Source organism: Mus caroli, chromosome 5, assembly GCF_900094665.2.
Source record: "Mus caroli chromosome 5, CAROLI_EIJ_v1.1, whole genome shotgun sequence".
NCBI lineage: Eukaryota > Metazoa > Chordata > Mammalia > Rodentia > Muridae > Mus > Mus caroli.
Genome location: NC_034574.1, coordinates 69,168,458 through 69,182,027, shown reverse-complemented (window position 1 = coordinate 69,182,027; position 13,570 = coordinate 69,168,458). Strand labels below are relative to the sequence as shown.

At 38.3% G+C, this 13,570-nt stretch overlaps 1 protein-coding gene across 4 annotated transcripts in view; it reads left to right on the top strand.

Moving 5' to 3' along the window:
• The window catches only part of Clock (clock circadian regulator), an 80,583-nt gene that overhangs the window by 25,663 nt on the left and 41,350 nt on the right, over positions 1-13,570 (top strand). For 3 of the 4 annotated variants that reach the window (XM_021162109.2, XM_021162108.2, XM_021162107.2), the window contains exons 3-7: positions 302-386; positions 7,449-7,538; positions 7,921-7,980; positions 8,382-8,530; positions 11,448-11,539. In XM_021162109.2, the coding sequence (XP_021017768.1) occupies positions 7,492-7,538; positions 7,921-7,980; positions 8,382-8,530; positions 11,448-11,539 (348 nt within the window). In that variant the 5' untranslated portion in view covers positions 302-386; positions 7,449-7,491. Of the gene's footprint in view, positions 1-301; positions 387-7,448; positions 7,539-7,920; positions 7,981-8,381; positions 8,531-11,447; positions 11,540-13,570 lie in introns of those variants that run through there. The other variant, XM_029477072.1, reaches the window with a different exon arrangement.

Genomic DNA, 13,570 nt, shown 5'->3' with positions numbered 1-13,570 from the left:
TTCTCACTATGAGTAGCTATAGACTGGACTTGGCTTCTGGGTCAAGAATGGGGTGGGGGTTGTGTCGGCTTCTCTCAGCTATGGGGCCTCATCTGAGCAGACTCGTACTTATATTTGATTTTTCCCTAGGTCCCTGGCCTTGGTTATAGTTTTAAAACTATTTTCTTTTTATGTAATCAGAATTTAGTTTTTGTTATACATTTTTGTAAAAATGTTCTAAATTTTGCTAAATTAGTTAAAATGTTTTTGTGATAAAATTGTATATAAGTTGGACAAATTTTACTTTTGTTTTTTAAAACAGAGTTCTGATGGTCAGTCACACAGAAGACGGCCTTGCGTCTGTGGGTGTTGGAGACTCCATTCTAAAGATATAAAAAGTGAAAGAGGTAAAGGCGACCTATAATGCTCCATTGTATTAATTTTTTCTAGGAAAAAATGTGTAAAAGAACTTAGAAATTACTTGGCATACTTATTTGAGGAAAGCATTATTTAAAACTTTTTGCTTCTGTGTTAACACAGAATATTTGCTATTCAGTAGTTACTGTTTATGTATTACTTTAATATGATTACATAATGATTAATAGAACTGAAGCTATCCGTGTCTCATGAAGATTGCATTTTCAAGGAAAGCAAGCATTAGTACTATCAAGAGAATTAAAATTGATACTAGAGATGGGTGATGGCTTTCATCAGGTAGTCAGAGAAGGCCATGTTGAAAGCCATTTTAGTTGTGAGTAAAATGGCAGGTGCTCAGCCGTGTAGCTCAGAAAGAGGAAAGAAGCTGCCCTGGCAGCAGGAACAGCAGTGACTGGGATGCTTGAAGAACAGGATATAGATGTGCCTGGAGCATACATGCCCTAGGAAGTGCAGAGCATACGTGAAGATCAGCTTGCAAGAGACATGAGTGGAGCAGGCGGCTGGAAGGAAGTCAGGGCTCTGAGTAAATGTATTAGATTTTAGAGACTTTGAAAACCTGTACAGTATGGTGACTGGAGAGATGGCTCATTGGGCAAAGTGCCTGCTGTACAAACATGAGGGCCACCTGAGTTCAGATCCTGGGCTCCCTGCTGAAAAAAGCTGTGTGGCATTGTGTATCTCTAACCCCAGCACTAAGGCACGGAGGCAGGTGCATCCCCAGAACTCCCTGCTTTACACACAGGCATGTACCTACAGGTACATGTGCATATGCATACATACATACACTGTGTGCACATAGACATCTACACAAGCTATAGAGAAGTCAGAAAGGCATTGAGAGACAGAATGTGGTGGCACATGCCTTTTTGGGAGGTGGAGATAGAGAATCCAGCCTGGGCCATGTGATAACGAAAAAAAAGGAAGGAAGGAAGGAAGGTAGGTAAGTATTTAAGGCTCTGAAATTGGAAATCTGGACTAAGATAATAGATTTAGGCATAAAGATTTGGCATAAAGAAGTACTTAAAAGTTCTCATTCAGTTCCCTAGGAAGTGTGTCCAGCCCTAGTACAGACTAATGTTTATATAGGAGAAGCAACAGTCATTAAATTGAATAGGAAAGCTAGAAATGTTCTGTCGTGGACGTTTAGAGAAGAAATCATTAAGTCCATACAGAGCGATCACTTACAGCGCATCCACCAAGGATCTTATAGAGTCAGGGAAGCAGGCCCTGCATGTAGCCGTGCAGTACTTATGATTACAAATGGCACTTTCAGTGGACGGTACAGGAGTGCAAACCTAAGAATGCTGAGAGAATGAGGACACCTAGACAGATGCCTGCTACCTCATCAATGGGATACTGCCTGACACAAGCTAATGAAAGACAGACTTCTTGATTATTTTGGATTCTGGGTTCAGTAGATCATGGTTATTTGCTTTTGGGTTTCTGGGCTCATTGTGAGATGGAACATTAGGGCAGCAGGAACATGAAGCAGAGGAGGGGAGCAGGATACGGGAAGAGGGGACAAGATACAGCCGCCTGTATGTTGCCATCATTGACCTATTCTTCTTGCCTCACGTCTTCCTTTTATCACTTCCCAATAATACCTTCTTCTACGGGTCTGTCAAATGACGAATCTGTTGAGTATGTCAGAGCCTGTAGGATTCTGGTGACTCTGGCTCTGCCCTGCATGTACTTCCAGAGACTGGCATCGTCAATCTCTTAGATAGATGATCTCAGCCATTCACAGGGCTGCCTAAGACCATTTCCCACATCAGGTATTTATTTAACAATTCATAATAGTGGCAAAATTACATTTATGGTGTAGCAACAAAATAATTTTATGGATGGGGGTCACCACAACATGAGGAGCTATATTAAAGGGTCACAGCATTAGGAAGGCTGAAAACCACTGTCTTAGATGTTTCTTAATCCAGTAAAGTTAACCAACACTAACCAGTCACAGCTAAATAAAAGAAATAAGTTTGCAAATAATACTTCATAAGGGCAAGAGAATGGGAGAAAAATAATAGCAACAAAAATTTTGCACCTTGAAAAGCAAAAGAAGTGTAGTTTCTTAAGCTAGAAGTGGAGGTCTGAGACACTTGTTGTGTCAGAGAGCCTCTAAAGTTGTCATGACTTGAGAGCACTCTCTGATTTCTAGAAATGAAGGTGGTGGTGATGTTGAAACAAAATAATTTGCTGCAGATACTCTTAAAGAGACCAGAGAGAAGCAACTTTTTATAAGAATGAAAGTTCCAGTTTGGTTTGTAGTTCCAGTCACCAGCCCCTTGGCATCATTGTGTTAAGCCTGAGCATTATGGTGGTAAAGCTACTGACTTAGTGATAGCCAGGAAGCAGAAAGGCAAATGGGATCCTAGGGTACTGATACCCTGATTTCTCCAACATTTCTTAAACTTCTCAGAAGCCCCTTTGCCTGGGAACTGAGCCTTCAACACCTGAGATTTGGCTGAGGGCCATCATTAGAGTTCGAACTATGGCACCTAGGGAAGAGAAAACAACTTAACCAGAAACCCAGGGAATCATCAGGGTCAGAGTGAGTGCTGAGCCCTGGAGGACAGCATTGTTGTTGGGTATAAATAACAAATAGACACTGTGAGAATAGATGAGAAAGTTCTGGAGGAAACAGCTGGAAAATGGTAGGATCTATAATGTGTATGAAGATACAGAAAGTGTATTTAGATAGTTATGAGTTTGTAGTAAATCAGTACAAAACTGGATAAACTACAAAGAAAAAAAACCTTTAGTTATGTTTCTCTTGCTCTGATAAAGTACTATACCAGGGTAACTTGTAAAAGAGTGTGTTTTATTAGGTTTATAGTTCCAGAGAATTAGAATTCATAGTGGCTGAAGAAAAGAGCTGAGAGCTCACATTTCAAACCACAAGCAGGAGACAGCACATCAGTGATGGCAGGAAGCTCTTTAAGACACAAAGCTTGACTCTGTGACCCCTTCCTCCAAGGCTAGTACCTCCTCATCTTTCCCAAATAGTGGTACTAACTGGGGATCAAGTATTCAAACACATGAACCTGTGGTAGACTTTCTCTTTCAAACTACCACAGCTACTAACTCAGGAAAATACTCAGGAGGGGAGATCAAATGTAGTATGCTAGAATGTTGAGGCTTAGCTTTGAATTGCAATTACAGCTGAAAAATGCAAACTTTAGAATTATAATATTGGAGAGTTGGCAGGGGGTATATGTTTATAAAGTAAGAAAGGAAAAAAAAAATCCTCAGGGTTGGAAAGATTGCTCTGCAGTTGTCTTAGTTAGGGTTTCTATTGCTGGGATTAGAAACATGACCAGAAGCAACTCAGCGAAATCAAAGCAGAAACTAGAGGCAGGAACTGAAGCAGAGGCCAGAGAGGAACACTGTTTACTGGCTTGCTCCACATGGCTTGCTCAGACTGCTTTCTTACATATCCTAGTACCTACTGCCCAAGGGTGGTATCAACTGGAGCACCCTACATTAATCACTAAGAAAATACACCTAGAAGTGTACACACAGGCCAATCTAATTTCTCCATCAGGGTTCCCTCTTTGTAGATAACTGTATCTCCTGTCTAATTGACTAAAAATAAGTAAACAACCAGACAGGGAAGCCAATCAGATAATTGGCTACTGTTCCAGGGAATCCAGATTCAGTGCCCCCCGCCCCCGCCCCATTGACTCTAGTGGCTTACAATCACCTGTAATTTCAGTCCCAGGGGATTTTGTGCTCTTTTTGGCCTCTGTGACACTTTGTTCATGTGGTGCATATACATACAAGCGGGTGAAAGACCTGTATACATAAAAGGAGATGAATCAATTAAAAACTTAAAAATCCCATGCTCCCCAAGATGCCTAAAATCTAGACACTTTAGAGATTCAAAAAGGCTTACTTAAGTACATTGGAGCAATCAATAAATTATAACTATCTAAGCACTGTACCTGTAAACAAAAGAGTCAAAAGTAACAAAGATGCTCCCAGTAGCAGAGTTTATTGCTGAAAGAGAATGAGCAGTGGAGGGCTTCTGGTTTTGTACTAAGTTTCCTAAAACCACTTTACAATAAACTTCATATCTGTACTTACATGTGGAAGACCAAATTGTAAAATATAAGAGTGGCAATAAGGACACTGTAGTTTTCCTAGGAAAAGGAAAAAAAATATGACAGTAGCTAAAGAAGATTGGTGGGTCAAGAAAAGTAGGGTTTTGTTTTTACATTATTGGTCTTTTTCAGCTAAGAAGTCGTGATTGATGAGCTGTGTTAATGTGTTGGTCAGTGCAGTGGCAGGCGTTGTTAAGAAGGCTGCGGTGGGGACAGAGGACGGGCTTCAGAAAGATAACCAATTCCATCAGTAATACTTACTGCAGGTTGTTTTAAGACAGACTCCTTCTTATGTGAAGGAGTCTATCCCAGAAGTGGACTGCGGTCTCTGAGACCATCTCTCCTTGTGTGTGCTGGTGTGTATGAAGTCAAGGAAGAGCCACACTGCCATCTAACCTGCTGGTACAACCCCTTGGTTTAATGCTGTCTGCCCTTCCCTGGTACGTTCACAGTAAAGCTGGTTTTAAAGGAGTGCTTACACACCAGTACCTGTGCCTCGGTACCCTGTCATTATGAAACAGTAGCGTGATACACACTCACCTGCTGAATCTGTGACTTGGATTGCCAGGGGCTTATGTAAAGGAACATTTAATTCCTAGCTTTAACTTGATCCTTTTGTAGTTTGGTAAACTGGTAAATTTCATTTAAGTAATTGTAATTGATCCCTTTAAAGACACACTGCCTATCCTTCTGGTCTATTAATGTCAATACTTTGATTCCACATGACTAGTCTGCATACTCGGAATTTCTCTTGAGCTTGTGTAGGGACACAGTATAATGTCTAAAATGGAATATTCCTGAGGAGCAAGTGTAGCATGGCGTGCATTTGGGATTAGAAGCCTGAGTTACTAGGTGTTTTCTGTGTTTCTGTATTATCACAGTGTTCTGTTAGACACTCTTCAAAAGGTTTGCTCTGGAGATATTTAATCCTACTCATTTCCTTTCCTTTATTTTTCTCTTAAATAAGATGTATCTATCAATTGGCTGGAAAAGTGGGAAGAAGATGTTGAGCAGGTGTGGTCCTAGTTGGGTGTATTGGCTGTGAGTGCAGTTACAAGTTGAGTACAACCTTGTTGAAAAGCACTGCTGACAGTAGTAGAGGATAGCCTAGTAGTGAGCCAGTCAGTCTTCTAGGCCATTTTGATTCATCCATTTTATACATCGTCAGAAGTGTCCTTTCTAAATAAGTTTATCCCTCCATCACCACCCCTTGTTTGTCCTATTTTCTCCTTTTTGACAATTAAGCATGTTGATGACACATAAATGACACATAAGGAACAGATTTGGCCCCTTAGTTTTGTAACTCTATTTGTATAAACCGTCTCCACTGTTCTTCTCATTTTAGTGATAGAGCCGACATCTGTCATCACCATTGCTCAGTCTTCTGATCTAGAAGGGTGACTTAGGTAAACTCAAAGGTTCTGTAAATGTGTGTTCCCTCTAATGACGTTAACTTAGACACTTAGAGTCACAGTGGTCTGTCATGATATTGATCCTGCCGTTATCTTGTAAGCACTCTTGGTCTCCTGAGTCCTATTTTGTTGGCCTAAGCACATAGGCAATGCTACATCATTTTTCTTTTTTTTTAATTCTTTAAAAAATATTTATTTTTATTTATGAGTACACTGTAGCAGTCTTCAGACATAGCAGTAGATCCCATTACAGATGGTTGTAAACCACCATGTGGTTGCTGGGAATTGAACTCAGGACCTCTGGAAGAGTAGTCAGTGTTCTTAACCACTGAGCCATCTCTCCAGCCCACAACATCATTTTTCAAGGGCTTGTTTCTCTCCCTCTTATGAAGAGTACATATGAAAACAGTGATAGAGTTTCTTAGAATCTCCTGTGAAAATATCTTTAAAATTTTCTGGTTTAATAGAGTTACACATTATAATATTTTCTAAATTCTAAATAAAGGAGATAATAATATAAAACTCTTACACCTCAAAACTTGGGATGTTTATAAATAGTGCCATCTGTTATGCAATATTTAATTCATGGCTTGATGAAACTGCTTTATATGGAATTTTAGTCTTGTTACTCAGTTTGAAAGCAGCACATTTTAATTACTTCAATGTAGAAACAGTATGAGACATTTTATGATACTTATTTTCTCTGGTTTGCCATCTCCTTAACATTCCTATAACATGTGAAGAAAATAAGCTCTAGGTTTACTCAAATGCAGTTTTGTCCTGTCTCATGGCCTGTGCAGCTATCGGCTGCCATTCTGCTTCTCAGAGTCCACTCAGCCTGTGTGTCCTCTAGTCCACTGCTTCTCAGACTTTAGTGTCATGGAAGTCACTGAGGATCTCGTGGAAATGTGGGTTCAGAGTCAGCCAGGAGTCCTTCCCTGACCATGAGGGTGCTTCCTGCCTCTGCACCATGTTTTCAGGAACACGAATCCTGACCCGTGACAAGACGCATTACTTCAGGATTCCTTTTGTACTGTTCACAGACACACTTGGTTGCTTCTTGTCTGGGTGATAACCACTGGGCAGTATAGCTTCATTGTATATTTTGTTTTCATTGTTTAGATATCTGTTTCCTTGATCAGTATAGATTTCTGCCTATAGAACTGAGCCTCTCATCCTTATAGGTACAAGGAATATGTACTATTTAGCAGACAATAAAATCTCAACAAATTTTGCTAGACCATATTATTGCAGCCAGTTTGTAGTTACGTAGTCAAAGCATATACTGAAGATTAAAAATGATATTTTATTGCTTTATAGAAATATAATTTGAATTTTCCATATATCTTTTAGAAGAAAAAAAGCTTAAAATATTCCCCATCCAAATATATTTGCTTGAAAATAATATACCAGCTTCATTTGAAATCTGCATAGTAACAATAGTATTCTCAAGATAATGTTGTAGAAGTGTTTTAGAAAACTAATAACCATTAATGTTTTCTTTCCTCACAAGGAGAAGTACAAATGTCTACCACAAGACGAAAACATAATGTGTTATGGTGTTTACCGTAAGCTGTAGTAAAATGAGCTCAATTGTTGACAGGTATGTTTTTAAAATTCACTATTAGAATAATGATTCTTATAATTCCAAGTGGGTGGTTTAATACAGTGACATAATTTCATACTGGTTTTATATAGATTTTCAGGAAAAAAATGAACATTTTGAAATAAGATATTTAAACTAAATAAATTCTTGTTTAGCCTGATATATACATATAGCTGAGTATCACTGCCTTCAGAGTTCATGTGTGGAACACTTAAGATATAATTAACTGTAATTAAACTTTGTTAGAAAGTAAGTTAATGGTTCCTGAGCTTGTTTCCTTGATCACCTGGGACGCAGGCGCGTGTGCGTGGACTCGCCCGTGGCTTTGGCGCTGTGCTCACCAGCCCTGCTCAGCCTTTCTCTGTCTTTTCTCTTGTAGAGATGACAGTAGTATTTTTGATGGATTGGTGGAAGAAGATGACAAGGACAAAGCAAAAAGGTAGTTAGCTATGAAATAGAAAATAATAAATAAATATAATAGTTATATTTACTTATAATAATGTGATACCTACATGTATATTATTAGATGTAGGTTATAAATCATCTCCTGACCTTTTGAAAGTAAGCTTAAATAAATTAGTCATGTCCAAATTAAACACTGTATGAAACTATTTCTATAGTTAAATAGATTGTTTAAAAAAACTACATATTTGAGCCAGGCGTGGTGGTGCACGCCTTTGATCCCAGCACTTGGGAGGCAGAGGCAGGCGAATTTCTGAGTTCGAGGCCAGCCTGGTCTACAAAGTGAGTTCCAGGGCAGCCAGGGCTACACAGAGAAATCCTGTCTTGAAAGCAAAGCAAACAAACAAAAAACATCTACATATTTCTTTTTCTTCATAGAGTATCTAGAAACAAATCAGAAAAGAAGCGTAGAGATCAGTTCAATGTTCTCATTAAGGAGCTGGGGTCTATGCTTCCTGGTAACGCTAGAAAGATGGACAAGTCTACTGTTCTACAGAAGAGCATTGATTTTTTGCGCAAACATAAAGGTAAAGTGCTGACTTTGTAACATGAGTATATTTTTATAGGACTCTTCCCCCACTTAAAACATAATGAGTTATATGATGTTTAAGATAAAATGATATCTAGTGTGTTCCTTCTTTCATTCAACAAACATTTGGTGAGTTCCGTATTCTAGGTCCTTAGGAAGTTAGAGTGATTGTCTTGGCTCTCAGCTTAAGCCTAGGGAGACAGATGTGCTAACATATAACTAAACTACAAATGAGTAGTGTCTATAAACTGAAAACTAGGAAGCACATTTTGTCATGATCTTTTATCATAAAGGAAAGAATGTTTTAGGCGTACAAATAGGTAATTTTTAAAACCTAGTCTTCTTTTTAGGTTAAGTAAGTGAAATAGTGTTTTTACACAAAGAGATACTATGTACAAAATCAGAAAAGCAAAGAGACATGATTGTAACTGAGCATATTTGTGTTAGAAGTGTATAGGTGTATTTGAGAGTTGGGTCATGTAAGGTCCAGACCATTTTAAAGGGCCATTTCAGTGTATGGCTAGGGAATAAACACTACGCCTCAAATTACTTGTTAATCAAAGAAAATTATCTCGATTGAATCACTCATGAAAAGAAACTGTTAAAGTTTTTGATATTTAGGTAGCAGAGATACTAAACTGTAAGAACTAGAGAAGGATGTATGCTTTTTAGCTGAAGTAAAACTACAGTTCTTAGGAGCACAGATGCTAACTGCTGCCTCTGTCGTTTTCCTTTTACTTCTTGTAATCCACTGCTACACTGTCCTGTGTACCAATACTCTCTGCATTAATTTCATTACAGACATTACCCACCCATCCCCAATACAGCAAAGGTTTTTGTTCTTCTTTAATCTCTTTAGAGTTAGAACTGGCAGTCTTGATCTGCTTGCTTGCTGCTGACTTTCTTCTTCTATGGCTTCCATCTTCTCTGCTGCTCCCCTTCCTGTCCGGTACCCTCTCTTTTCCTTCCTGCTTTCTAAATGGGACGTTTCTCAAGGCTTATCCTTGTTTTCTTATTTTGTCAACCCCCTTCCTGTGAGTACCTCATTGTATTAACTTTAGCTGCTATGCATCTGTATTCAACTACTAATGAATCTTATTTTCAGATGCAAAAATTCTACCTTTGTATTTCTAGTTAACTTACTGGATACCATTTTCCATGCCTCCAAACTCATCTCCTCTAAAATGTGTTCATTTTGTCATGTCAGTTCCTCCAAAGCTGGCCTTTCCATTTTTGTACCATTTGATTAGAGTCCCAGGGCTCCACCATGAAAATACTTGGGGATGTTTTCATTTACATTAGCATCTCCCACATCTGCCACCCTCTCTGCTGCTGAATCTTCTGTGAATGTGTCAGTTCCTTACACTGATCTTCTGCTGTCTTGAGCTCCCTTTTTTTCCTTGGCACATGTAGTGAAGTCAGTTCCTTAAACCTTGTAGGAGCTCAGTAAATGATTGTTGAATGAAATAAAGTGAGATGCATACATTTCTGCCGCCTGGCAATATAATATTCATTTTGCCGTTAACTAGGTTTGTCCCCAAAATTGGATGTATAAATCTCACAAAATGAAATTTGTGGTAAATTCCAGAGACGTTTTTAAAGTATTTGTTTATCTAAAATAGACTTGTATTAGCTAAATCTTAGTGAATTTGTGTCTGTAATTGTATATATAGTTGACAGCAATTTGAAGACCATAACTGTATTTCACAGAATTAGTAACTGTACTTTTAGTTACTTGTAGTTCAGTGTAGTCACTTGTAATATGTCAAATTTGGTATGTAAATATGAAACATTTAACTATCTGGTAACAAAATATTAAAATAATACAATCCATACTTTTCACTACAAAGTAAGGTAGTGTACAACCTGTCATATTGATATCTAATTTGGTTGTTACAGTCTACATATAAAAAGAAAAAACAAAGCCGGGCAGTGGTGGCGCATGCCTTTAATCCCAGCACTTGGGAGGCAGAGGCAGGCAGATTTCTGAGTTCGAGGCCAGACTGGTCTACAAAGTGAGTTCCAGGACATCCAGGGTTATACAGAGAAACCCTGTCTCAAAAAAACAAAAAACAAAACAAAACAAAACAAAAAAAACGGCAACAACATCAATGTTAAGGTATTGTGGTCCTCATCTATGACCTTAGCACTTGGAAGCTGAGGCAGGAGGATCATAAGTTTGAAGCCAGCCTGAGATACATAGTAAGACCCTGTTTTTTAAAAGAAAAGAAAACGTATTTGTTAAGCAAATAGTTCACATTTCATTATTTATTATAACATTCCTATAACTAAATCTATTCGCTGTAGCAAAATGAAATAGCAATATGGCAAAAGGCATGTGCCAGGGACCCCAGAGGCTTTGGGAGGCTCCATAATATTACAAACATTAGAAAAGAAGACACTGACCAAAGTCACTCTGATTATTAGAGAGATACCTGCCCCCAATGTTTAATTTAGTCTCCTGGATTAACTAGTGTAAAGCAGCTGAGATAGGAGGAATCTTCCCATTATAACTTCCTTGGAGCTGGCGATCTCTACTCTAGATGTGGCTCGTCGGATGATGAAAAGGATGAGGTAAAAAGTTTCTTCAGCATCTTTGGAATAATCTTGTCATCTGCTTGTTTTTATTCACTAATTATGTCAACCTGGAAGCAAAGTTAGGCTTATCAGCCAGAGTGTATCAAAGCCCTTCCTATCCTTTCTCCCCAATAAAAACCCCAAAGAAATTGTTACTAAATTATCCAGACCAAGTCCTAGAAGATAACATTTCACATTTTCAGAGCCTGGCCTCCTGTTAAGGGAATCAATATCTTGCGCCTGTTTGTTACCATGGAGTAGGAAGAACAGGCGGCTTGTAGTGTGCTGTGCTCCCCCAATGGTTAGAGTATGCCACTAACGTGTCAATCTGTTTACAGAGACCACTGCACAGTCAGATGCTAGTGAGATTCGACAGGACTGGAAACCCACATTCCTTAGTAATGAAGAGTTTACACAGTTAATGTTAGAGGTATGTCCAGATTTAATTTTTGAAAGTTTTCTTTTTAAAAAAATTTAACAGTAATTAATTTTAGTATAGCTTTAGCAGTATTACTAATATTGAAAAGTCTTAATTCAGTGTAATGTAATAAGCCCTGTTTGTGTATAATTAACAATCGATCAAGTATTGTAAGCAGATAATGCCATGTCATAAAGTAATACCAACTTTTTCTATTTTCGTTATTTGAAAATTGCATATAATTCAGAAACATATAGTTACCGCGTCCTCAACCTGAGATGACATTACTGCATTCTAACAAAGCATTGCATGTGTTCTCACATCCCACACTGTTAGGAGTTGTGTCTGTTCTCCTCCAGCTGAGCTGCTGTGTCATGCATAGTAACATGGACTGCGGAGCTGTGAACAACAGAACATTGCCATCTTCCTAGAGGAGACAGCCCAGTGAGCAGGCCCCGGTGGGCTTGGTCTGTAGTGAGAGCTCCTGAGGCTACTTCATAGATGATCTTCTGCTGCTGTGTCATGGCATGCAGACATGCTAGATAGGAGCTCTCAGGGACACTTTTATGGGAACACTGATTTTGTTTTGGTGGCTTCATCATCTAATTACCTTCAAGCCACCTCCCCAGGACAGCAATGGGAAGTTAGGTTTCGACATAAATTCTGTAGGACATAGCCAAAAATGAACATAGATGGTAATAAATGGTGTAGTTTTCAAATGAAAATATGTGTTGAAAGGTAATTATTCTGTAAGTAGACACTTTTAAAAGGAAGCAAGGGATGTTCTGTGACACTTTTAAAAGGAAGCAAGGGATGTTCTGTGACAGAATTGCTTTTAAGATTAGTTGAGAATAGTTTTTGGTTATATACAGGGCATAACATCTTCCTGTCATATATACAACACACAGAAGTCTTGGAACATTCATCCCTATTAGCTTTACTTTTCTACTTTTTAATCTTTTCCTGGATAGAATAATGTAGTTTCATTTATGTACAGAAACCAGTCAGAACTCAGTATGAAGTGTCATGAAAACTTACAATAGCAAACAGGTGGTTTACTTTGTTGGTTAAAAAAAAGTCATAAAAGCACTGAGCCCAGTACTCAAGAGGGTAAGGAGAGGGATTGGGGTGCATCAGGGATGTTGTAGCTAACCTGGGCAGCATGTGGAGAAATCAGTACATCTAAGAAGTGAAATTGTTAGGCAAATAATTTTTCTGTATCATGTATGTGAATATAATAACTATATCTCAATGGCTCTTTTTATATTAACTAGGGTCTGAAGCAAGGTAAACAGGTTTTAGTAAGAACAGTGGGGTGTAACAATTAGTGAAGGTTAAAGTTTGTATATGTATAATGGAAGCATTTAAAATTGAAGGATAAACACTTTCCATTAACTCATGGAATTCTCATAACTGGTTGCTTTAAGAAGGTGTTCCAAAAAATGGACAATTTTCTAGACAGATACCAGGTACCAAAGTTAAATCAGGATCAGATTTAACGATCTAAAATAGCCCCATATCCCCTAAAGAAATAGAAGCAGTCATTAATAGTCTCCCAAACAAAAAAAGCCCAGGACCAGATGGGTTTAGTGCAGAGTTCTATCAGACCTTCAAAGAAGACCTAATTCCAACTCTTCTCAAACTATTCCACAAAATAGAAGCAGAAGGTACTCTACCCAATTCATTCTATGAAGCCACAATTACTCTGATACCTAAACCCCACAAAGATCCAACAAAGAAAGAGAACTTCAGACCAATTTCCCTTATGAATATTGATGCAAAAATACTCATTAAATCCTCGCAAACCGAATCCAAGAACACATCAAAACGATCATCCATCATGATGAAGTAGGCTTCATCCCAGGGATGCAAGGGGATGGTTCAATATAATCCACTATATAAACAAATTCAAAGACAAAATTCAAAGACAAAAACCACATGATCATCTCATTAGATGCTGAGAAAGTATTCGACAAAGTCCAACACCCCTTCATGATAAAAGTCTTGGAAAGATCAGGAATTCAAGGCCCATACTTAAACATA